We start from the raw sequence: 20,826 nt of genomic DNA, 5'->3' as shown, positions 1-20,826 counted from the left end.
TGGTTCATTCAAGTGTGGATTGGTGGTAAAACGGCAGTGGAAATTAACACTGCTTTTTATTGTGACATTATTTAAACATACAAAGCAGATCCACCACTCTTTTGGCGGGTGTTTGGCACTTACGACGGCGGAATCTGTCTCGTTAACCTTCGCAGATCTTCGTTAGCCTGGACCATTCCTGCAGAAGGTAAGGCTAACTAGCCACGACTGCTAACATTAACTAGCCGATCATCGCTACTGGAGCTCACAAATACGGAATTTCAGATGTTGCTAAGTGTGCAGCTTTAGATCACCCTAAACTTAGACACGACAACTATGTGATAACAAACAATGGTGTTCAATATGTTCAGATCAGCCAGCTAACGGCTCGTCAAGATGTCAGCTCCCTGTAATCGCACTGTGTATCGTGCGGGGCAGGTGCCAGGAGCGAGACATGCTTAGTTGACCAATGGCGTATTTCTCTGTTGTGGTTAGTAATGGTGTCAGGAACAAGACAGACAATGTGCTATTTCATTGGCGAAACAAATTTAGTGATTCTTCTTACAGCACTGGCCCATCTCGGACAGTAGCACATGTATTTATTATCCTGCTTCGACCACGGGTAGATGTCACTGTTGAGCCTCACGCTGCCTTTCTTGCAGTTAAGTTTGTCCTTAAAATAAATATTAATATGACATAAATATTCAAACTTTTTATGGACAGTAATATTGTCTGAAATATTAAATATGGAAATGGCAAAGCAGGTTGATAAATCAAGTCATGTCCAATCAGTGCATTAATGTGTGACTGCTTTGTACCTTTTGAAATGTAACGGCTTGTGACTTGCTGGTTGTAGATGAGCAGCGGCCCAGATGCCAACAAGGAGTTCACGGAGCAGCTGCGGCTGCAGGAACTCTATGGCCAGAGAAAGGAGGACGGCTCTGACCCGTTCACCTACACCGACCCGGAGGACGGGACCGTCTATGACTGGGACAACGAAAAGAAGGCCTGGTTCCCTAAAGTATGAACATTTGTACCTCTCAGTTTTTAGTTTTTCTCACATTGCATTTGTTCTGTGAAGTCTAGTCTGCAGCTCTGCTCCCTCTTGCTCCTGTTTTTGCAGTGGTTTTGACACCGGTACGTAACAACACTGTAAAAGAGCTACAGCTTCTATGCGGAGGCAAAACTGGTTAGATCCTGTTTCTGTGTTAATGTTAAGTAGGTTTGCTTCTTTTTCCTTAGATAACAGAGGACTTCATGGCAGCCTACCAGGCCAACTATGGCTTCACTAAGGAAGGCGATCCAGATGCAAACAATGCTGCAGTGAGCGGCGCTGAAGCAGCAGACAGCAAGCCCTCGGTGAAGCAGGCAGCTGGCAATGCCACCGAGAACCTGGACCCAGAACAGCAAGAGTCTGCGGCTAAAGAAGCCAAGCAGAAAGCGGAGAAGAGGAAAGCAGACCCAGGTAAAGCAACGTTCACAACCAGAGATGTAGAGACTAAATCTTTCCTCCTTAAAGTATATGTGCATAAAGAATAAAAGATTAAGTTTGTATAAAATTAACATTTTGATAAAGGCTCTTCCACTGTTTCTGTGCCTGTAGGATGGTTTGATGTTGAAGACACTAAAAACACAAACGTTTATGTGTCAGGTCAGTATCAATAACATATTTTTCTTTATTGTCATGAATACAGCTTTCCAATGAGTAGCTTACTCTCTCTCTCTCTCTCTCTCTCTCTCTCTCTCTCTCTTTCTGTCTCTTATTTTTCTGTCCTTGTCTGGTCTCCTTTCCGTAGGTCTGCCCCCCGACATCAGCACCGAAGAGTTTGCCGAATTGATGTCAAAGTGCGGCATTGTGATGCGGGACCCCATCACTGAGGAGTACAAGGTCAAACTCTACAAGGACAAAGACGGGAATCTGAAGGGAGATGGCCTCTGCTGCTATCTCAAGGTTAGTCTGCCTTTTTGCTTGAAATTAATATTTCCTCTTCCTCCTGTCCTGATGATGTCGAAATACTTCCTCTGCCCGTTTGCATAAATTAAAAAATATATTTTTGGTCCAGTGTGCACCATGTTATGAACACAACAGTTATACCCTGTACTACTACTACACTGTAATACATTGGTACTTGTATAAGAAAACGATTACATAAATGCCTAAGAAATTGGCGTTCCCCAATTTGGGTATATCAGGTTCTTTTAATATCCTGCCCTGATATGGAAGCAAAATTCTTGTGGTGTATGTGACAGTACCGAAATCGTCTTACTGAAGAAAACCAACTGTAACTAGCATACGTAAGATCATATAAACATGCTGACTGTCCGAACTGGGTGCATCACAACATCCGTTCACCAGCCCCAAGTTTTTTTAAACTTTTGGCTGCATATTCAAATGCACATTTTGCCCTGTAAGAGCCATGGTCCCAGACACACTTTTCTCAGTTTGACAACAAAAACAAGTGTTTTACCAAAGACATTATTATGTAAACTTAAAATGCTGCTAACATGTTTGCTGTAAAAAACATTGAGCAACATTCACTTTAATTTGTATTCCCTTATCTGACTAGCTTGTGTTTTTGTGATTTTCTGCAGAGGGAGTCGGTGGCATTGGCTATGCGTCTGATTGACGAGTCAGAGGTCAGAGGTTACAGACTCCACGTGGAAGTAGCACGCTTTGAGCTGAAGGGCCAGTACGACGCCAGTAAGAAAAAGAAGAAGAACAAAGATTATAAGAAGAAGCTGCAGCAGCAACAGAAGTACAGTCTGCTCCCGGTTCTTTTTATTCAACCTCCCAGTCGTGCATGCATGCAGGGATAATGTCCACTCCCCACAATTACTAAGTGGACTAAGAGAAGTCTCATGATTTAGCATTTCTGTCTTGTTCCTGTGTGTCTTTGTCTGTGTAGACAGTTGGACTGGAGGCCAGAGAAGCAGGGAGATGTGAGGAAGAGGCACGAGAAAGTTGTCATCATCAGGAACATGTTCCATCCCAGTGACTTTGAGGTGCGTAGAGGAACACACGTGTGCACACACACACACACACACACACACACACACACTCACACTCACACTCACACTCACACTCTCACACACACACACACACACACATACCTAATAGTCTGTTTATAATGAGTATTAATCTCTGTGCTGGCCTTTGCTAGGAAGACCCACTGGAGTTGAATGAGTATCGGGAAGATTTGCGGTCAGAGTGTGAGAAGTTCGGGGAGGTCAAGAAGGTCATCCTTTTTGATGTGAGTTTCATGCAATTCGTGTTGTTTCAAAGTCACAGTAGAAGGGTTTGAATGTCATGTCAGTGGCATCAATAAAGAGCTGCTACGTCGTGGTTGCGATTGTGCCGCAGAGACACCCAGACGGCGTGGCATCCGTCTCATTCAAGGAGCCCGAGCAAGCGGACGCATGCATCTTGTCGTTCAACGGCCGCTGGTTCGGAGGAAGGCAGCTGTCTGCTCAGCTTTGGGATGGAACGACAGACTATCAGGTACAGACCAAACCAAGAACACGAAGCCCAGAAATATTTTGAGATTCATAGGGGAACTGGGGGATGCACAGCCAAGCCAATAAAAGAAGGAACATAATAATCTTCACTGCAAACTGATCAATGTGCGAGGCTGCTAGTCGCTCAAGTCACTTACTTTGCTCACTTTCCAGCCCATAATTCTCTTCAGCCACACATTTTGTTTGTGTCCGTACACAAACAGTAAAATGGGGCAAGAAGTTCTGGGGCTGTGTAAACAAAATCAAGTGTCGCTGTAAAGAGGAGCAGCTCGGACAAGTCAAAATAATTTTTTTGGTGCAGGTGGAAGAGACGTCACGAGAGCGAGAGGAGCGTCTGAAGGGGTGGTCTACGTTCCTGGAGACGGATGAGCAAGGCGAGAAGAACAACAACAACACCACCACCGACACTACCACCACCAAGCCAGCTGAGACGGGCACTGCCACAGAACCAACGGTGCCCTCCGAAACCGCGGAGCCCGAACAGCACCCAGAAACGGAACCGCAGCCCTCGCAGGAAAAGGAAAGGGAACAGGACATGGACTCTACAGACAGCAGCATGGCAGGAAGTGATGATGAAGAAGCCTAGACACTTAAATGCACATCTTTGGTCCCCATGGCAGCCAATTAGGACAATAGTGCTCGAACTGCCGCAAAGCTCTGTGTTGATCAGGAGGAGGTGGAGTAATGTTGACTGTTTGATTTGTTTTTGTAATGTGGAAAAATAAAAATATAATTTTCTCCATTCTAATATCATCATCTTGGTTTATATTGTTATGAGACCTACACTAGAGGGCTTTTCCTTAAATACACAGCTTTCCCTTTATTTCAGTGTCAGTTTGATTACAGTATCGTAACCCTAAAATATGAATGATTTACAAAAAGATACATGTCTGAAACTGAAACTTGTTGGATCTGAAATGTAATAGATTGTTTATTCAATGCCAGTAATTCATTCTGATTTGTTTTTAACATCTGAGATTTTATTAGAGATTTTTTTTAAAGTAATGTCCCTCCTTGACACTCATTTATTTTTTAAATCAGGCTTTTGAGCTTTTTTGATTCCTCTTCTCAACCATCTGATTATGTCACAGAATCGTCCTGAAACAAAAACTCTCAAAGGATCAGGAACCGGTTGTCCTGTGGCATTTTAATTGTGCCTCATTCCTGAGCAAGAAGTTTGAGATTTGCACCACATGATATATATTTTAAAGGGTAAGCAAAAATTTTGTTTGCGCCAACAAAAATCTGTTCCATGCTCAAATGTATTTGCATGTCTACCATTTTCCGTTTCAACTTACAATAATAAACCCTCTCACGCAGTTACACTCATACAAGCTCTTGCTTTGTGCGCTGTCAAACCACTGCAGAGGTAAGAATTAGATGAAAGAAGATCAGGCATCTTTACAGGATCAAAAGCCCAAATGTTGTGTAACTGATTTTCATAATGCCTGTGTGTGTGTGCTTGTTACAGGTGAACACAGGTTTTGGCAGAGCCTAAAACAAAGTGAGGTCACAGAGGTCAAAGATGAGGCTGAGGCAGAACCGAGACGTGAGTCATATTATCTTCTGAGTAATAAGAGTGGAAAGCTCAACGGCATGCTTTTGTCGTGGTTGAACCTCCTGCGTCTGCAAAAAGTGTCTTCAGCTTGTATTTTATGGGGCATCTATTCTTTTACTGAATCGAATAATGAATTTATGAACTGTCCTCATTGTCTCTGTAGCCATTCTCAAGTGATTGTTTGCTTAAGTTTTATTTGAGCATTTTGGATTATATATAACATAAAAATTACGTAGAATTTGAATCTCCTTATAATTCATCCACGGTGTATTCGATTGAAACTGCGCAAGAGGGTTTTGAGAATGTCATCAGTTTGTTTAACTCAACTGGATTTCTCATAAGCTACATCCTTGCCATTTTGACAGCAGACATAAAAATCAGGCTTTTGAACAGCGACACTCTTAACAAGCCCATAAATAGGTAAACTAGTGGATTGTTAATTTACTCCACATTAAAGAGACAATAAATTAATAAATCCCCAATTATCTATAATCACCAAGGTGTTGCAAATAGAAATTCAATCCATATGTGTTTATTAAGACTTAAAACTGTACAATTGATTTATGTAAACCACCGCTTTTCAATTATGGCACCGTCTTGTGGGGAAAAGAAAAACATGCTGTGGAACTCCTGAACTGGCAAAGCTTTATTCAGGTACATATTTAGAATACTGACAGCCTTGAACAACATTGAAACTTTCTCTCTCTAAAACAAAGTGCTGTCTACTGATGAGCAGCGCACACTTTATTTTGCTCTGGGTGTTTTTCGTTTTTTTAATGAATGAAGAACAATCAGTCTGACCCCTGAACTTTGACCCCTCTCATCTGAGCATCACTGAAAAAACTGACCATCAACACCATCATGCATTAAAAAGATATTTACAATAAAAAAAAACTAAGCACTGCCAGCACACGGTGACGAGCTTTATACCACCAGGGGACCAGAGACACAAGAAATCCATCTGAGCAGCAAATAGAAAAATGCACCTGTGTCTGTGAGAAGAGCAGGGTCAGATAAGCGACTGTTGTTTTAAACCACATAGCAACAGACTTTACATTTTAACTGATAACTTATGTTCTAGTCGCACAGACTCGTGTGCAATTAAAAGGGCATGTATGCACAGGAGTTTTAAGCTTTTGTTAAAATTGTTATTCGCAAACCTACATATTTTTTGTGTGATACTAGTGAACAATCAATCAGGAGAAATAAGGTCCAAGGTGTCAAGTAACTGTGGCCATTTTGGATTTTCCAGAGCCAACCACCTATGAATAGGTTAGCATTATTCTTATGTAAAATACAGACTAAGCCTTATTTAGATTTTTAATGGTCAGATGTTTTTAAATGAATTCCAACAATTAACGTGCCTTGACAGGTGTTCAGTTTTTATAATTATATCATAACTTACAAGTTGAAAAAAACTGTCAAATTAACATATTAAGAAACTAGGTAACATGGTATTTCTGCCAGTGGTACAGTTACATTTACTCAAGAGCAAACTGCGCACGTTTGACACTTAAATTGCCATTTCAGATGCATTTTTCCGACCAATTTTGAATTCAGCTCTATGCAAGGATTCAGTCAAAGGGAGATTCTGCAAACCAGCAAACCAGAGTCAGTATTCCAAGACAGGGGCCAATAAAAACAGCCTTCCCACTACCCCACAGTTTCAACCAGACAATGATGGTTACTGGCTGAGCTCCTTGAGGCTGCGCAGTGAGTTGGCACAGCTGGCGATGAGGCCGCAGAGCTGGATACTTGCCTCGAGGGAGGCTGAGCTCTGTAGCTGGTTGGTGGCCCAGCGGAGTTTAGTGAGAACAGCTTCCTCCGCTTCTTGCAACACAGGTTGGAGGGCAGAGATCTGTGGACAAACTGGGGGACGGGTTGGTGCCAGGGCTGCTGCTGCTGCTGCTACTGCGGTGGCGGCGGCGGTGGGGGCGGGGGCTGGGGGAGCAGGCACAGCAGGTGGAAGCAGGGAGGCTCTACCTCCTGCAGCAGCCCCTTCACAGTGCTCTGGTCTGGGCTGAGCAACTGACACACTTGCCTGGCTGCTGCTGGCGCCTTCGTTTGGTTCGGGCTCCTGGGACAGTGCAGGGGCCTGGGCTGCAAGCTGCCTCTCTCTCACCTGGGACAGCGCCGCCTGTGCATTTAGAGCTGAGAGGAGTGTAAGAAACACGTACACTTTAGCAGAAACACGAGGTCAAAGGGGCAATGGTGGAGGAGGGACAGCTGGTGTGAGCATTAAATGTGCACGTGAGTGTGTGTGTGTGTGTGTGTGTGTATACCAGGGTTGTCCTTGTCAACGTCAGAGTCCAGCTCCTGACACGACACACAGTAGTGCTTCTGCTGCCTGTCCTGGAGAAGAATAGTCTGCAAACACAAAACAAAAGTTATGCCACTTCACCCTTTCTACTTGACCCCTCCCACCTTCACAGAGAAAACAAGGAGGGGGGGCTCCTCTCCACTCACCCCACACACGTCGCAGCACTCCCCCAGCATCCTGTATCCTTTGAGCAGGTAGGCTCCCATCAGCTTGCTGATCTTGTCCTGTCGCTCCCTGCGAGCATGGATCACCTTCAGCTCTGCCTCGGTTGGAGGCTCCCACTCGAAGTCCGCGTCACCTGGGGGCAGTAACAGGGGGATGGTTCAACATAACCGCTCTGTGTCCACACAGACACTGCGCTGCAGCATTTCCCTCATGACACTCGGGTGTGTTTTTGCTGTAACACAACTCGTAGACGGGTCTTAGCACCGCGCCAACACGTGCTGCCACTTTGTCTTCACTCAGTAGATGTTATGTCATGTGTTTGTCCTCTTTGGTCAATTGGTTAAACTAGTGACCAGGGATCAACACAGTCGCAGTGCTCTGCTAGCGATAGCTAGCTAAGCAGCCGGGCTAACGTCTGGCTCGCGACATGTCTGTAGTGGCGACGACACGTCAAGTAAAAAACAAATAAACACCAAACAGAACTAAACTCAGGAGCCACTGTCCGCGCGTGTAATGGCTGTAACAGCCCAACAGCTGAACGGGAGAAATGTCAAAGTTATCTTGGTCTTAAGTTCACGAACCTCCATTCAAAGCCATGTTGCTCCGGGTGCTGCTGCACGTTGTGCGCGGTGACGTCAGCGTCGTCGTCTTCTTCGCCGCTGGTCAGGGAGAAACTTTCAGCGTCGGAGTCGCTGTGGCCCCCTGCTGGCGGAACAATGAACACAACAACATCCTCGGCGGCGTTAAAGGGATAGTTCGGTGATTTTGAAGTGGGGTTGTATGAGTTACTTATGCATAGTTCATATGTGACCTTATGGAGATGGTGATCAGCGAAGTCAGTTAATGGAGTTTGGAGGGGAGGTGGAAGTAGTTACATGTTAACTATGCATACGTAACTCATACAACCCCACTTCAAAATCACTGAACTATCCCTTTAACAACATTCAACAACACAAACACTGCTAATTTACCCCCCTTAAAAAATGTGTTTCCATTTATCTGAATAATCTGAGATGATTTCATTAAAATGTATTTGAGTATGTGTTTAATAATGAATTTTAACAATCCCAGGACATAATACATAAACTCAGAGCCGGCCCTAGCCTAGATGGGGCCCTAAGCAGAATTTGATTTGCTACTGCCTCTTCCATCAATTGTCTGACTGACTATGGTTGTATCGTGCCTATAGTTACATTGGGCCCCCCCACTAAGCAGCCTCTTAGTTTGCTTATGCCTTGGACCGGCCCTGCATATACTACAGATTCCTCTGTTTGACAGCACTTGTTCAGATGCTGAGCATTTAGATGGTTGTCTACCCATTTTATTTATATATAATATTTGCAGAACAAATATTTTTGGAGATCAAAACATTAAAAATTAACATTTAATTGCAGTCTTTTAGACGGCCGTCTCCCTCCCTGTATCCTGGGTGATTTGTATAATTTTATGTCAATTCTAAATAATTGTTATGAGCTGAAATAACTATATTTCCCTCTGGAATGTAGTGAAGTAGAAGTATGATTACAATGTTTATTCATCCCCCCCCCCCCCCCCCCCCCCATCCACAAATAACTATCAGAGGACTCCAGAAATACCTTGATGAGACAGAAAATAAAAAACCCTGCACCACAACAAATCTGTTTTTGAAATAATTTTATTGCGTTTTGGGTTATTTGACTTAGCCATTCAGTCAAAAACAGAAACAGGTACATTTCACAGAAAGTATCATTCAAAATAACAGCCAAGTTTATCACTTTAATCCAAAGCACACTGATGTTTATGGGTGTCAAGCTGATTTCTCACCTTCCTCCACTCTAACGTGAGGTGAAAAGGATTTTTATGCTTCACATTTCTATACTCTGTTCTTTTACAAAACGTTGGCCACTATTTTTGCAATACGAATACTTTCTACACAGCTTAATTACATTAATTAAACAACAGAAACGAGACTAAAAAGATTTGTGAGGGGGCGGATGTTACATCTGAATGATTACCCTTGGTTTACTGAAGAGGTCCTTCTCTTAAGTTGCCCGGTTATTGTTATTTGGTTTCATTACATTAGTCACAGTCCTCTTCTCTCTTTTGTGCTGCTTGCCCTCGTCTTCCTGTCTGCCTGTGGGGTTCTTCTCGACCTCCAGGGTAACATCCTCTCTGAAAAGAAGTAAACACAAACAAGAAGTTCGCAGAATGTGCAGCATGTGGACAAGGTGAACACAAGTATCACCTGAAAGCGTTTCCCCGTTGATGCTAACATACCCACTAAAATGCAACTTCTCACATTAAACTCAATGATCGGTGGACATTTACTGTAGGCTTCTATAAAGTGAAGAATACATTTAAAAAAGATATCCAATCTTTAAATAGTATAACATTTTATTCATTTATTAAGTCTTGTTAGCTAAGAAGCATTAATACTGATTATTGCAACACCACAGTGTAGTAATACTCTGTCACAAGTAAAAGTCATTAATTCAAAAATGTGAACAAATACAAAGTTATTGGCATCATAATATACTTAACGTACCAAAGATAAAAGTAGTAGTCATGTAGCTTACACTATTGGATATAATTAATTCATTAAGTGTGCATCAAGTGTGGAGCTAGTCTTAATCATTTTACGTTCTTCTAAAAAAGTAAAAAGGTAACCTCTAAATTTAGTTGTTTATTGGTTGACTTGTACGATAAATCTCAACAATATGATTTCTAGACGATGGCCCTCAGAAGAAGAGTGATGTGATACTTACAATGATGTGCAGTCTTTACTCTGCTTGATGTGAAAGGAATAAAACGGAAAGATGAGAAAGGAAATCATCAGAAAAGGCAGCACATAAACTGTGTTACTGTGCAGTTATCAAAAAACAACAACAATACCTTGAGGCTGGGGGTGCATGAGCAACAATGGCAGCTCCGCTGTGACGTCACTGCAGAAAAACCAACCAACCAATCAGACTCATAGAGATTTTTGGTAAATCACTGTAAATTGGCTGTGATATAATAGGTAATGGATAGTACTCACCTGGATGTGAGGCCGCCCAGCAGGCTACATGAGGACAAGAGGGACAAATGTTTGTTTTTGTTTTTTTCACACCATTTAATCGTTAATTGAGTTTTCATGAGCCCCCCCCCCCCCCATGGACAGGCACTTACCCTCCTCCGGCAATCATGAGGTTAATTTTAATCTTGTAGGAAACCAGGATCCCCAACACGTCGTTTTCGACCCTGTCTCGCAGCCTGTGGTGAGGAAGATTTACAAGGATTTGGGGGATTAGACGGTTTAATTCAACTTACGTGCTCTGCTACAAGACGTCACGGATGTTGAGCGACGTGCAATAAAAAAACACTGTGAATGTCAAACAAACCAAGTGGGAAAATGTGGCACGTGGACAACTGTCGGTCACAGAAGAGATATAACCGCCGCTGCAGCCGCAGTTGACTGAATTCCATGATAATCCTACTCCCGCCGTGCCTGCTGCGTTTGGTGCACTTACATAGTGGAGCTGGCCAAGTTAGTGTCCTCGTCCTTCAGTCGTCCATCCAGGGACAGACCTCTTTTCTCCTTGTTTTCAGCCAGCAGGGGGATGATGGTCAGAGTCTTCTCGAAGGTGCCACTGGGATCCACACTCTCTCTATAGGAGGATGAAACCACAATAAATCCACATCTTCTGTCACAGCTTCCGTGATACTTGGCACTTTTTATCTCCTGTGTGTTCAGTACTCTCATGTGTGTCCACGCACCCAAACTCTTGGCTGAGAACCGCCTTGGTGTATTTGTCTGCTGAGTAGAGGACGATGTCTGTAGTTTGTTCCACTGTGAGAGGAGAAGAGTGGAGACAGAGTGGAAGACAGGGTGAGACAAAAATACTTGCGTTGTTCTCTCAGTCGCGTTCTTTCTCTCAACAGAGGCAACCTACCGAGGATCCGGATTTTCTTGACTGTTTTGTTGCTCTCATTGTTGACTTTGATTTTGATTGGGATTTCTTCGCCGTGAAAGTAGAGCTGTGGCCAAAACAGGGCGACATTGCGTTAATGGTGGGGAATGGTGGTATAGTCAGGATAACCTTCTCTCCGCCTGCTCTAGGGGTTGCACAGACCAGCCAAATCGTCCACGTTAATACTCTGCGATGACGCTTAAAGCTCGACGTCAGCAGGTCGTTCATCACATGACTAAGACGGAGGCGAGGAGCCCTGTGGGTCATTTCAGCAAAACAGTAGTGGTGCATCAAGTGGGTGGAAATATTTCTTAACCTGTTCTCCTAGCAAATACAGCAAACGTACAAGTGTCATCCACACTCATCTAAAAAAGTCTAATCTGCTTATGCTCATATCCTGCCAACGGCAGTCAGTTAGGAACTTCACCAAACGCCCCGACGTAACAGAGAAAAGACAACTGCAAATCTTGAACGTGATGGTGAATTTCCTTGTTAAAGGTTGGTTGACCTTCAGCTGCGGAACATGGAGAAGGCCTTCAGAAGATGAGGGAGGATTAAGAGCAGCAACAGGTGAGTCTGCTGAATGTAGCCTGCCAGCCTAATTGATTTCAAACGATCTCCTAATGCTTTACTTCATTTCATTACATCATTTCACAACATCATTTCCCTCCTAGGTTTCCAATGTGATAATCTGAAACTGTGACTGAGCAGGACCATGACAGAGAGCAGGCACATTTAGTTTTCCTCCCCAAAGTATTCTACCCTCAGCTCAGTCTGCTCGTCTTCCCTAACACTTAACACTCCATCTGTTACTTTGTCTGCCACAACAATACTGTACGTGTCTGAGCACTCTGTTGTCAGCATATGGTTTAGGTTCTGCAAATAGCCTACAGATCTTTCTCCTGTGTTTTTATCCATGACGTTGACTCATTATTCACCACATCGCCGTCGACTTTCAAAAATCTGGAGTCGTGCAACCCCTAGTCAGCCTCACTCTGGAAACGTGAATATTCAGCATGGCTAGTAAATGTTTGTAAAGAAGTGTTTGAGGGAAGTTTTGCCACTGTACATCTTTCTCCATCGAAGCCTCTAGATAAACGGGCTTGTCAGACATCATGAAGCTTTTGCAGAGCTCAGTCTTGGGCCCGGCGCCCACCTGAGTGGGAGCGAACTGGACTTTACGAATGATAAGGCGAGCAGTGTCCCTGTCAGAGAGAACGGGACACGGGCAGGAGGGAGCGAGGGGGTGAAGGGGGGGGGAGGCGGGACAGAGTAGAGACAATGTTAGTCAGGCAGAGTAGTGACACTAACTCTTGTGAGATCAGAGGTGCAGGAAATGACAGGGAGTGAAAGTGAACTCACTTCTTTTCAATTTTCTCATCAGGGTTGCTCTTTTCCATGGCGAGGTAAGTTTTGACCTCGAAGTCGACACCGCACGCCTGCAAAGCAAAAGCAAAAAAAAAAAAAACCTACGTCAGTGATCAGTGGCAAAAATGAATATACTGCACTTTCCTGCACATTTAGGTTATTATGGGATGCGATCCATTGAAATGTGAAGGTGAATGCTGTTTTCAGATTAACAAAAGATACATACCTTCCCATTGTCATCTGGCCCAGGCTGCAGAGAGACTGAGCACGGCAGGTTGTTGGGAATCTGGAGAGGAAGACAAACAATTATTACTCAACAGTTGAGTTATTTCTATTTGTTTATTTTACAAAATAATGCATATTTCTAGAGCTTGCATGCAGGCAGCTGTTTGGAAAACAAGTTATGTGAGTTCCGACATGTTTGTCCAGCCAAATACCGAGCTATGGTTTGAGGCCGTGTTCTTGGGCCACAACCAGAGATCGCAACGTGATTGGTTGTACGCTCTTCTTCGTCATTTTTAATGGCGGTTGGCAACCAGCGTAAGAGACACATTATTGGCACCTTCCGTCTCGGAATTTTCCCTTCCTTTGACAGTTGCAGATATTAAAATGCAGCGGAGGAGAGAGAAGAGCGGTAGATGTAGTGACTTTTTAAATATTAGTGCTTCTTTTTGATAGGTTCGAAAGAAGTTGTCGATTGATGTAAAATGCAGTACCCTTACCCTAACCCAAACCCTAACCCTAACTAACTAAATTAAAGGCAGCATTTAAATGCTTTAAAAGTTTAAAATCAAAGAAAATATGTGCAATGTTCTGTCATTGCCCATCATCTTTTGAATTCCAGGGGATGTGACAACTTATGTGGTTCTTGGTACCGTGTCCTCGGTCGCTGACATACCCCCAAATACCACATTTTTAGTTCCTCTAATTCTTACGAATAAAAAAATAAAATGATTATGTAGAAATTCTTTTCTAACTTGATGTTTCATTCATTCATTTTTTTATTAAGAATATGTTATTTCATATATTCCCTGCAGTTTAAGAAATTTGCCATGGCGCCAAGTCCCAAAGATTTTAAGATTTTTAGATAAGATATTTAAAAGTTAATAGTTTTGTGGCCATGAATCCTTTTGCCATATAAACTTGAACGGTGAAGAGGTGGTTGAACAGCCTGTGGTCTTAAACTCTTTACACTTGTAACATGACACGTTGTGACATACTTCAAAAGAGAAAGGGACTGCGTCGTCCCCGGCCTTCTTCAGCAGAGTGTCATGCATGGCGGTCAGAGTGGGTTTGTCGGTCGCAGGGTAGATCTGGACAATCTGGATCCAGATGTCTTTCCGGAAGCACAGGCCCATCACATCCAGATCATCGCTGCCGTAGCGGAAGGCACATGCCAACTGCACAAACACTGTCAACACATGGCAGCAGAGCGTGTAATTATTGCATCTCGCATCGCAAAGTGACTTCGCTTGGGAAGTTGCATTTTTGTGGATTTTACCTTTTCTGTCTTTAAAATCTGCTGGGTTCAGCTTTACAACACCATCTGTAAAGGTAGCAGTGTTACAGATAATGTGAACGTTATCAACCGCTGCACACACACACACACACACACTGGAGGTGAGTCGTACCAACTCGGTCCACGGAGTTCACGTGGTCCACATAGTCTCTCTTCCCCAGGTAGAGGGTCAGCTGTGGGACAACAGGAAGGGAAATCAGCTCAGTGTGTCGAGTGCCGAGTTTCCATTGATGGCAACAACTACACAAATCAAATTATGAAAAGACTCGACACAAATCCACAAATGTAGACTTACCCCTCCATTTCCGCTAGTCTTCTTGAAAACTCTGAGAGACACAAAAAGGACCACTGGTGTCATGATCTGCCATTATCAAAAACCTTTAAAAGACTTTTTTGACCTTTTATATATATATATATATTATTTTGCAACAATTATATTTTTCTTCCTCTCCTTTGGCTTTGCTCCCTTAATTCATCTATCGTTCCCTGCTTCATTATGTCTCCCATCCTGTGCTTTCTTCCTTCACCACGGCAGTCGTCACTTCACAGGATTCATATATGAAAAGTTGAATTTAGTTGCGTAACATTTTACGAGGCCTATGGCAAAGACAGAAGATGGCCTGCGAATGTAAATGAATTACAAAGTGGGTTGGCATGCAACAGAAGGGCCAGTAATCCCTTATTCCCTTTTATCCAGTTAGGATGACCTAAGTGTGGAGCAGCTTTAGCTTGTCATGACCGTATTGAGAGGCTGGCCCAGGTTAGGGAGCTACAAATGGTATTAACATAGTTCTCTAACAGCTGTTTACCAGTGTTATCCCAAGAAGATAATTTGCTGTGCTATTGTCTGAAACCACATTTAAACAGACACGGACGGCCGACTAAGCTTTTACAAACCTCAAATAATTAGAACTACTCTAAATATTTTATTTAATTTAATATAGGTGTTCGCGTGAGTGTTTCAGCTCCTTTCATCGCAACAGACCAGTCGTCCCATCAGTGGACACTTTAGGTTCTTATATTTGGGGAGTGACAGTGTGAATAGCTGTTACTTCTCTGAATATTCTCTCAAGCTTGAATTTTTTTTTCTGTTTGAAGCAGGTACGTTTGGAGCCCAGCTCCCGAGGGAGCGGCCTTTGGGGGACAGAGAGAAAACAACAAAAGGCGAACGCAACACTCACTTTGCCATCTCTGGATGATGTCCGGATATGTTCTGCCGGGAGAAAAGAAAAAGGTGATGAACTGTCAGTCACCCAGAAGTCACAGCATCAGTCAAACCTTTTGATTAAGTCATTGATCCTTCTCAGCTCTCTGACAGCCGGAGTGATGCATTGTTTTGAGGGTACGATAGGTTAATCCTTTGCGATAAGATTACACCCTCGGTGTTAAAGCTCCTGAGCCAAAGCCGTTATCTGTTCCCCTGTTCCTTCCTTCCAACGTGCCCCCCCTCCACATTCAAAAGACATCGGCCTCACGCCAAACTCTTGGACAGATTTACATGGGACTCCCGATTATGTCACAACGTGTTCCCCGTCAGCAGTGCCAAAGCTGATGCTTGGATGGACTATTCATGGACATTTAAATGGATAAAACCCATTCAGTAACTTGCAGTAGTATTCTTGGAGACATTAAGTCCTAAGAGTAGCTCCACTGTTCAGTAACTCTACTGTAATGTGGATTATTCCAGAAAGGTCAAGGGGTCACATTTTAAAAATCAGCTGTTGTGCCAATGTCTTTTTTAAAATTGACTTTCAGGAATCATGCATCCTGCAACTGTCTGGTCTCATTTCTGTTGGTTCTACACGATATTTACAAAGAACGCCCCCCCCCCTCAAAAACTCAATCAAAAACATAACTGTTTCCTTTATCATGACATTAACAAACAGTCCTCAATCTCATCTCAAACTGTAACACACAACACTTGACTGAATTATAAAAATTATAATAATTGAACCAATTAATAAATCACTGTGGAAAGAAGGCAACATATCACAACATATAATGGTGATCACGTAATGAAAGGTGGTAACTAGCTTTTAGGGAATAAGAGTGTGAATACATATATATTTCTTATATATTGTTGTGGTGTGCTAAGGCATTGAGGAGAATGGGGACTTGTTTGGTTAATAAACTGTGTGGCTTCAGGATCTCAGGCTGCGTTCGCTCTCAGCACCTCATAGGGCAACAGCACAGCTCCGTCCTTCAGTTGTGATTGTCTAACAGTCTACTGTACATCCATGGCCTGTCATGAAAAGCTTAATTTTGGACAATCAATCATTTTGTAGTTTCAGCTGTCTCCCATGACATTCCAGAATTAACTAAAGAACAAATATACACCAATCAGGCACTAGATTAAAACCGGTTTCCTGTTTTCATGTTGTGGCCAATCAGTGTAAATAATAATGAACTAAGAACTTGCAACCACTTTGCTTCGCCTACTCAGTAACATTCATTTTTTATGTTTACCGCAATTATAGTTATAATTATTGGTCAGTTAAGCACTACCGATGATGGCTGCCGTCTGCAGACAACTTTGGAGACTTGAAGTCAAACCTTTCCTTGAACTTCAGCCAGTTCCTCTTCAGACATACTAGAGAAAAGACTGGCGGTTGGTTCATTTTACTGATCGTTTGTCTGCCGGCACGTAAGACTCGGGGACGATGAAAATATTCGACTGTCTAACCAGCATGAATATTTTATGCTGCTCCTACAGTCCAACAACAGAGATGTTTTAACCTCTTGAGACCAGGCTGGTGCAATGATTCACCCACAATGTGCATCACATTTGATTCTCCTACACATTCATCTGATATAGAAGATGACCATACAGCCCCGTTTAGAGACTCCAGTCTAAAATAATCTTATAGATATCAGACCATATCTTTCAAAAAGTGAGATCATACGTTTCAGGCTCAAAGTTAAAAATGCAGGCAGGAGCTTTCCTCTGTGTCGGCACCATCCATCCATCCACAAAGAAGTCTTACCTCTCCTCAGTTGTCGGTGAGCTTCGTGCCGTGCGCCGGGTTAAGTGGAGAGTGCGATCTGCAACAGATGATCTCCCTTTTTATGCAGACAGCCTCGCTCTGCGCATCCTTCGGATTTAACCGGGTCATTACTGCACCCTAATCTAGTTAAGCAATCAGCTGATGGCTTTTTTCAGACTACAAAGGGTTTAAAAATACCGGCCAGCTAAATCACAGGGACAGACATACAACCGCACGGTGCCACATGGCTGCGCTAGTAGTGTGCTGATAATCCTCATCGAACCAAACAATCGGAAATAAATCAGGGGTCATAAGGTTCAGGGTTTAGTTCTCTGAGAGGGATCACACTGATTTTCTTAGTTTGGTTGAAGAGGGCCTGGCTGTCGTGACACAAGGGTTGCTGTGACGATTGACTTGTGTTTTTACTTTTATAACTTATATTATTAGCCTGAAGTGAGCTGTGTCTCTGAATGAGAACGAGCACATAAATCGCAATTCTCCCTTCACGTCAGTCGCCGACTGGTGCAGAACGCTGCTGCTCAGGCGTTTACAGGCACCAAGCGATTTGAACACGACTCCTGTACTTGCCAACTTTCACTGGTTGTCGGTTGCATTCTGCACAGATTTGAAAAATTCTTCTCATCACTTTTAAAGCTATAAATGGCCTCACTCCAAACTACATTAAGTATTTATTAATCCTCTGTGTGCTCTGATGGTTATCCTCAGATCACGGCTGGCGACTGGGCCTTTGCTGTCAGGGCCCCCCTGACTGTGGAGCAGTCTCCCTTTTGAGATTAGACAAAGCGTTAATAAATGTTTGACATATGTGTATTTTAGTGATTATCTTTCTCTTGTTGTGATTTCTGCCATTATTGTTTATTGCTTATTAATGAATATATATCTTAAACTTATGTCACGTTTCTCCTGTCAGCCAGATGAGGGAATATGTGTTGGGTCAAAGAGACAACAGTATAGAAAATATTTTACTTTAACTGCCTTTAGCTACTATTTGCAGTATTTATGTTAAATTATAATTTTTTAAAACTATTGATTAAAAATGTAAAGTAGAGAGTGAAAAAAGGACAGATTTGATGATGTCTCTGTGTTGCAGTGTGGACATCCTCAGCCTGTCTGACCTCAGCAGATTAAGGGATCCCCGTCCTGTTACTGTGAGGATGATGGGAGCATCAGCGGCCACGGCAAAGTAAGCCGTCTTATTCAATGATTTCATGGTACCTTGCCGGAGATCAGGCCGAATGTTTGCCTTTGACCTTTGGGACCTGCCTTTCAAATGGAATATTTTCACATTGGGGGGTAAAGTTGGAAACAGTGGTGGAATCCTTGTTCGGGCTGCAGTGACTCAAAACCGCATTATTCAATATCCCACAGCAACTGACCGATTAAAAACATCATCTGGTTGGATAATGTTTAAAAAAAAATGAAAATAAAATGTCACATTTTTATTTAACAATGAACGGGATGTGACCAAAAGGCATTGACGGAATCTGACCTCAGGGGTCAGCAGATTGACCGCTGGGCCACAGGGGTTTCCTCCACAAGGCAAAGATCACCGTGCTGTAATGTTACTGACCATGACTTCACTGAGGTGTTACTGTAGTTCACACAAATCTAAAGATAGAAGCTGCAAAGGTAAAGCGTCGTGTAAAACCATTATCATCTTCAGTGTTGTTCAGGTTTATTTCGATAGATAGATAGATAGATAGATAGATTGATAGATAGATAGATAGATAGATAGATAGATACAGCAGAATGTATTAGTTTCAAAACACAGCTAACAAAAATCCAAGATATACAAGTTTTAAAATATTTGACTGCTGCAATGAGGGGAAAAGAAGTAAAGCCTAATCACACCTATTTGTGTGGAAGTTGAACAGAACACGTGGCATTGGCTCCATACTAACTGTCTGCAGGACAGTATGTTTCCAGGAAGAGTGGCTTCTCTGGGTCTTAGCCCGTTCACCGCCAACCCAAACACAACCTGACAGTTTGATTCTCTGTGCGTAGGATCTCCCTTAATAAACACACGGCTAAGTGTGAAAAAGGTCATGTCTATTTGTCTACAAGGAGTGAGAGAAGGAAGAGAGGAAACGGACTGGGAATGCTCTGGTCTGAGATACTGCAATAGATGTGTTCTGCAAATATTCAGGTGGTGTGTACATCTCAATCAAAACATTTGATAAGAATATACAGAATCAAATCAAAACAGTCTCAACTGCGTTGGCATTGATCAACCATACGGTCTCGAATTCACTCTTGAAATTGTTTTTCAATCCTGTTGTCACCTGTGCCAAATTTGCTCATGCGTAACAACTGTTTTGTTTTTGAATTCATTTTAACCCCCAAAATTAATTCTCAGTAAAAAATGAACTCCTGCATTTGAGGGGGGGAAAAAAAACACACCACACGTTTATATGAATAGGCAACAGTAAAAAACAAACAAAACTATTAGGTGAAATTAATAAAATGTTTCCCCATGGTTACTAAAAGCCCATGTCTGCACTGATTCCGTACACTGAGTGGTTTTATTTCCGACTAGTGACGGGAAGGTACTTTGGGCAGCTGAGCCTTTTTAAGGACAAAACACATTGAAAATGATGTGGAGTGGTGGCTGAGAGAGGAAAACCAGCACAATCAATCACTCATCAGTCAGGACCTAAATGAGATGGGATGAAGCACTCCAATAAGATGCTGACCTGACTCGAAGCTAAGAGGGTTCAAATACATAAACAGGACAACATGAGATGAACTGGAATGAGACTATATGACATAGTGTATAAAACATGTGAGATGATCCCATACATTCACAGCAAATACTAATATTGTACTTTTTACAGGAGAGTTTCCAGGGACTTTGGGGGTCCCAGGCAAATAGGCCTACATGGACCCCACCCCAAGACACACACCACACCATTCCAATCGTCAAACAATTCTTTTATTATCAAAAATTAAAGTGCATACCGTACGTACACATAAATAACAGTAAAGAAGTAACGTTTAAAACACCAGCACCATCCCAGGCACATGATCCACACGCATGTAGACATTTCAGTCTTTGACAAAATCTCTCAAATTACGAAGCTTTTGGCAGAAAACTAGTGGCAATAGGGTCCCGTTGGGGGTTTCTGATGGGGCCCTTCTCAGTCCCCTGTAGCCGATCATAGATTGTAAAGGGTTTCTCACAAAATCGTCATCGCTGTAGACTAATGCACTGTTCTCGAGGGGCCCTTCTAAGCTCAGGGGCCCCAGGTAAATCGCCTGCTCGGCGTTGCAGCACCTCTGGGTATTCTAATTGTTCCTTATATTCTTATATCCCTGCACTGAAAACGGTGCTTGTTTAAAGACCTCTGTTATTATGGTCCATATTCTTACGGTTGAATTGAAATAGAATTACCACATGCTAATTTCATGCACAGAAAATACGGTCCTGCGTTGCGCATAAGTCTGAAAGTGTACGATTATGAAGCTTT

The 20,826-nt window shown here is 42.8% G+C and overlaps 3 protein-coding genes across 4 annotated transcripts; 1 reads left to right on the top strand and 2 right to left on the bottom strand.

Moving 5' to 3' along the window:
* Positions 1–3: 3 nt before the first annotated feature.
* On the top strand, positions 4–4,824 carry htatsf1 (HIV-1 Tat specific factor 1). The gene is made up of 10 exons (XM_035624815.2): positions 4–187; positions 836–1,000; positions 1,222–1,444; positions 1,583–1,630; positions 1,776–1,930; positions 2,572–2,735; positions 2,886–2,982; positions 3,141–3,230; positions 3,341–3,478; positions 3,797–4,824. The coding sequence occupies exons 2-10, from the start codon at positions 836–838 to the stop codon at positions 4,079–4,081; spliced, it is 1,365 nt and encodes a 454-aa protein (XP_035480708.2). The 5' UTR covers positions 4–187; the 3' UTR covers positions 4,082–4,824.
* An 862-nt stretch (positions 4,825–5,686) lies between these two features.
* Positions 5,687–8,237, bottom strand: znrd2 (zinc ribbon domain containing 2). Its single transcript, XM_035624820.2, has 4 exons — positions 8,120–8,237; positions 7,520–7,671; positions 7,336–7,420; positions 5,687–7,204 (listed from the first exon to the last, which is right to left on the bottom strand). Exons 1-4 carry the CDS (start codon positions 8,133–8,135, stop codon positions 6,738–6,740), a joined length of 720 nt encoding a protein of 239 aa, XP_035480713.2. The 5' UTR covers positions 8,136–8,237; the 3' UTR covers positions 5,687–6,737.
* A 937-nt stretch (positions 8,238–9,174) lies between these two features.
* arr3a (arrestin 3a, retinal (X-arrestin)) lies at positions 9,175–17,425 on the bottom strand. 2 transcript variants are annotated; one of them, XM_035624819.2, is made up of 17 exons: positions 17,339–17,425; positions 15,536–15,567; positions 14,650–14,680; positions 14,467–14,527; positions 14,337–14,381; positions 14,056–14,246; positions 13,062–13,121; positions 12,830–12,906; positions 12,537–12,672; positions 11,450–11,534; positions 11,274–11,346; positions 11,027–11,164; positions 10,686–10,769; positions 10,555–10,578; positions 10,410–10,459; positions 10,283–10,305; positions 9,175–9,689 (listed from the first exon to the last, which is right to left on the bottom strand). In XM_035624819.2, the coding sequence occupies exons 2-16, from the start codon at positions 15,541–15,543 to the stop codon at positions 10,298–10,300; spliced, it is 1,071 nt and encodes a 356-aa protein (XP_035480712.2). In that variant the 5' UTR covers positions 15,544–15,567; positions 17,339–17,425; the 3' UTR covers positions 9,175–9,689; positions 10,283–10,297. The 2 variants fall into 2 exon arrangements, with proteins under 2 accessions (XP_035480712.2, XP_047186574.1); XM_047330618.1 differs by having other exon boundaries at positions 10,283–10,302.
* Between the last annotated feature and the right edge of the window lie 3,401 nt (positions 17,426–20,826).

The sequence above is a fragment of the Scophthalmus maximus genome, chromosome 2, assembly GCF_022379125.1.
Source record: "Scophthalmus maximus strain ysfricsl-2021 chromosome 2, ASM2237912v1, whole genome shotgun sequence".
Lineage (NCBI taxonomy): Eukaryota > Metazoa > Chordata > Actinopteri > Pleuronectiformes > Scophthalmidae > Scophthalmus > Scophthalmus maximus.
The sequence above is the reverse complement of the archived record's forward strand: the minus strand, read 5'-3'. Positions and strand labels throughout refer to the sequence as shown.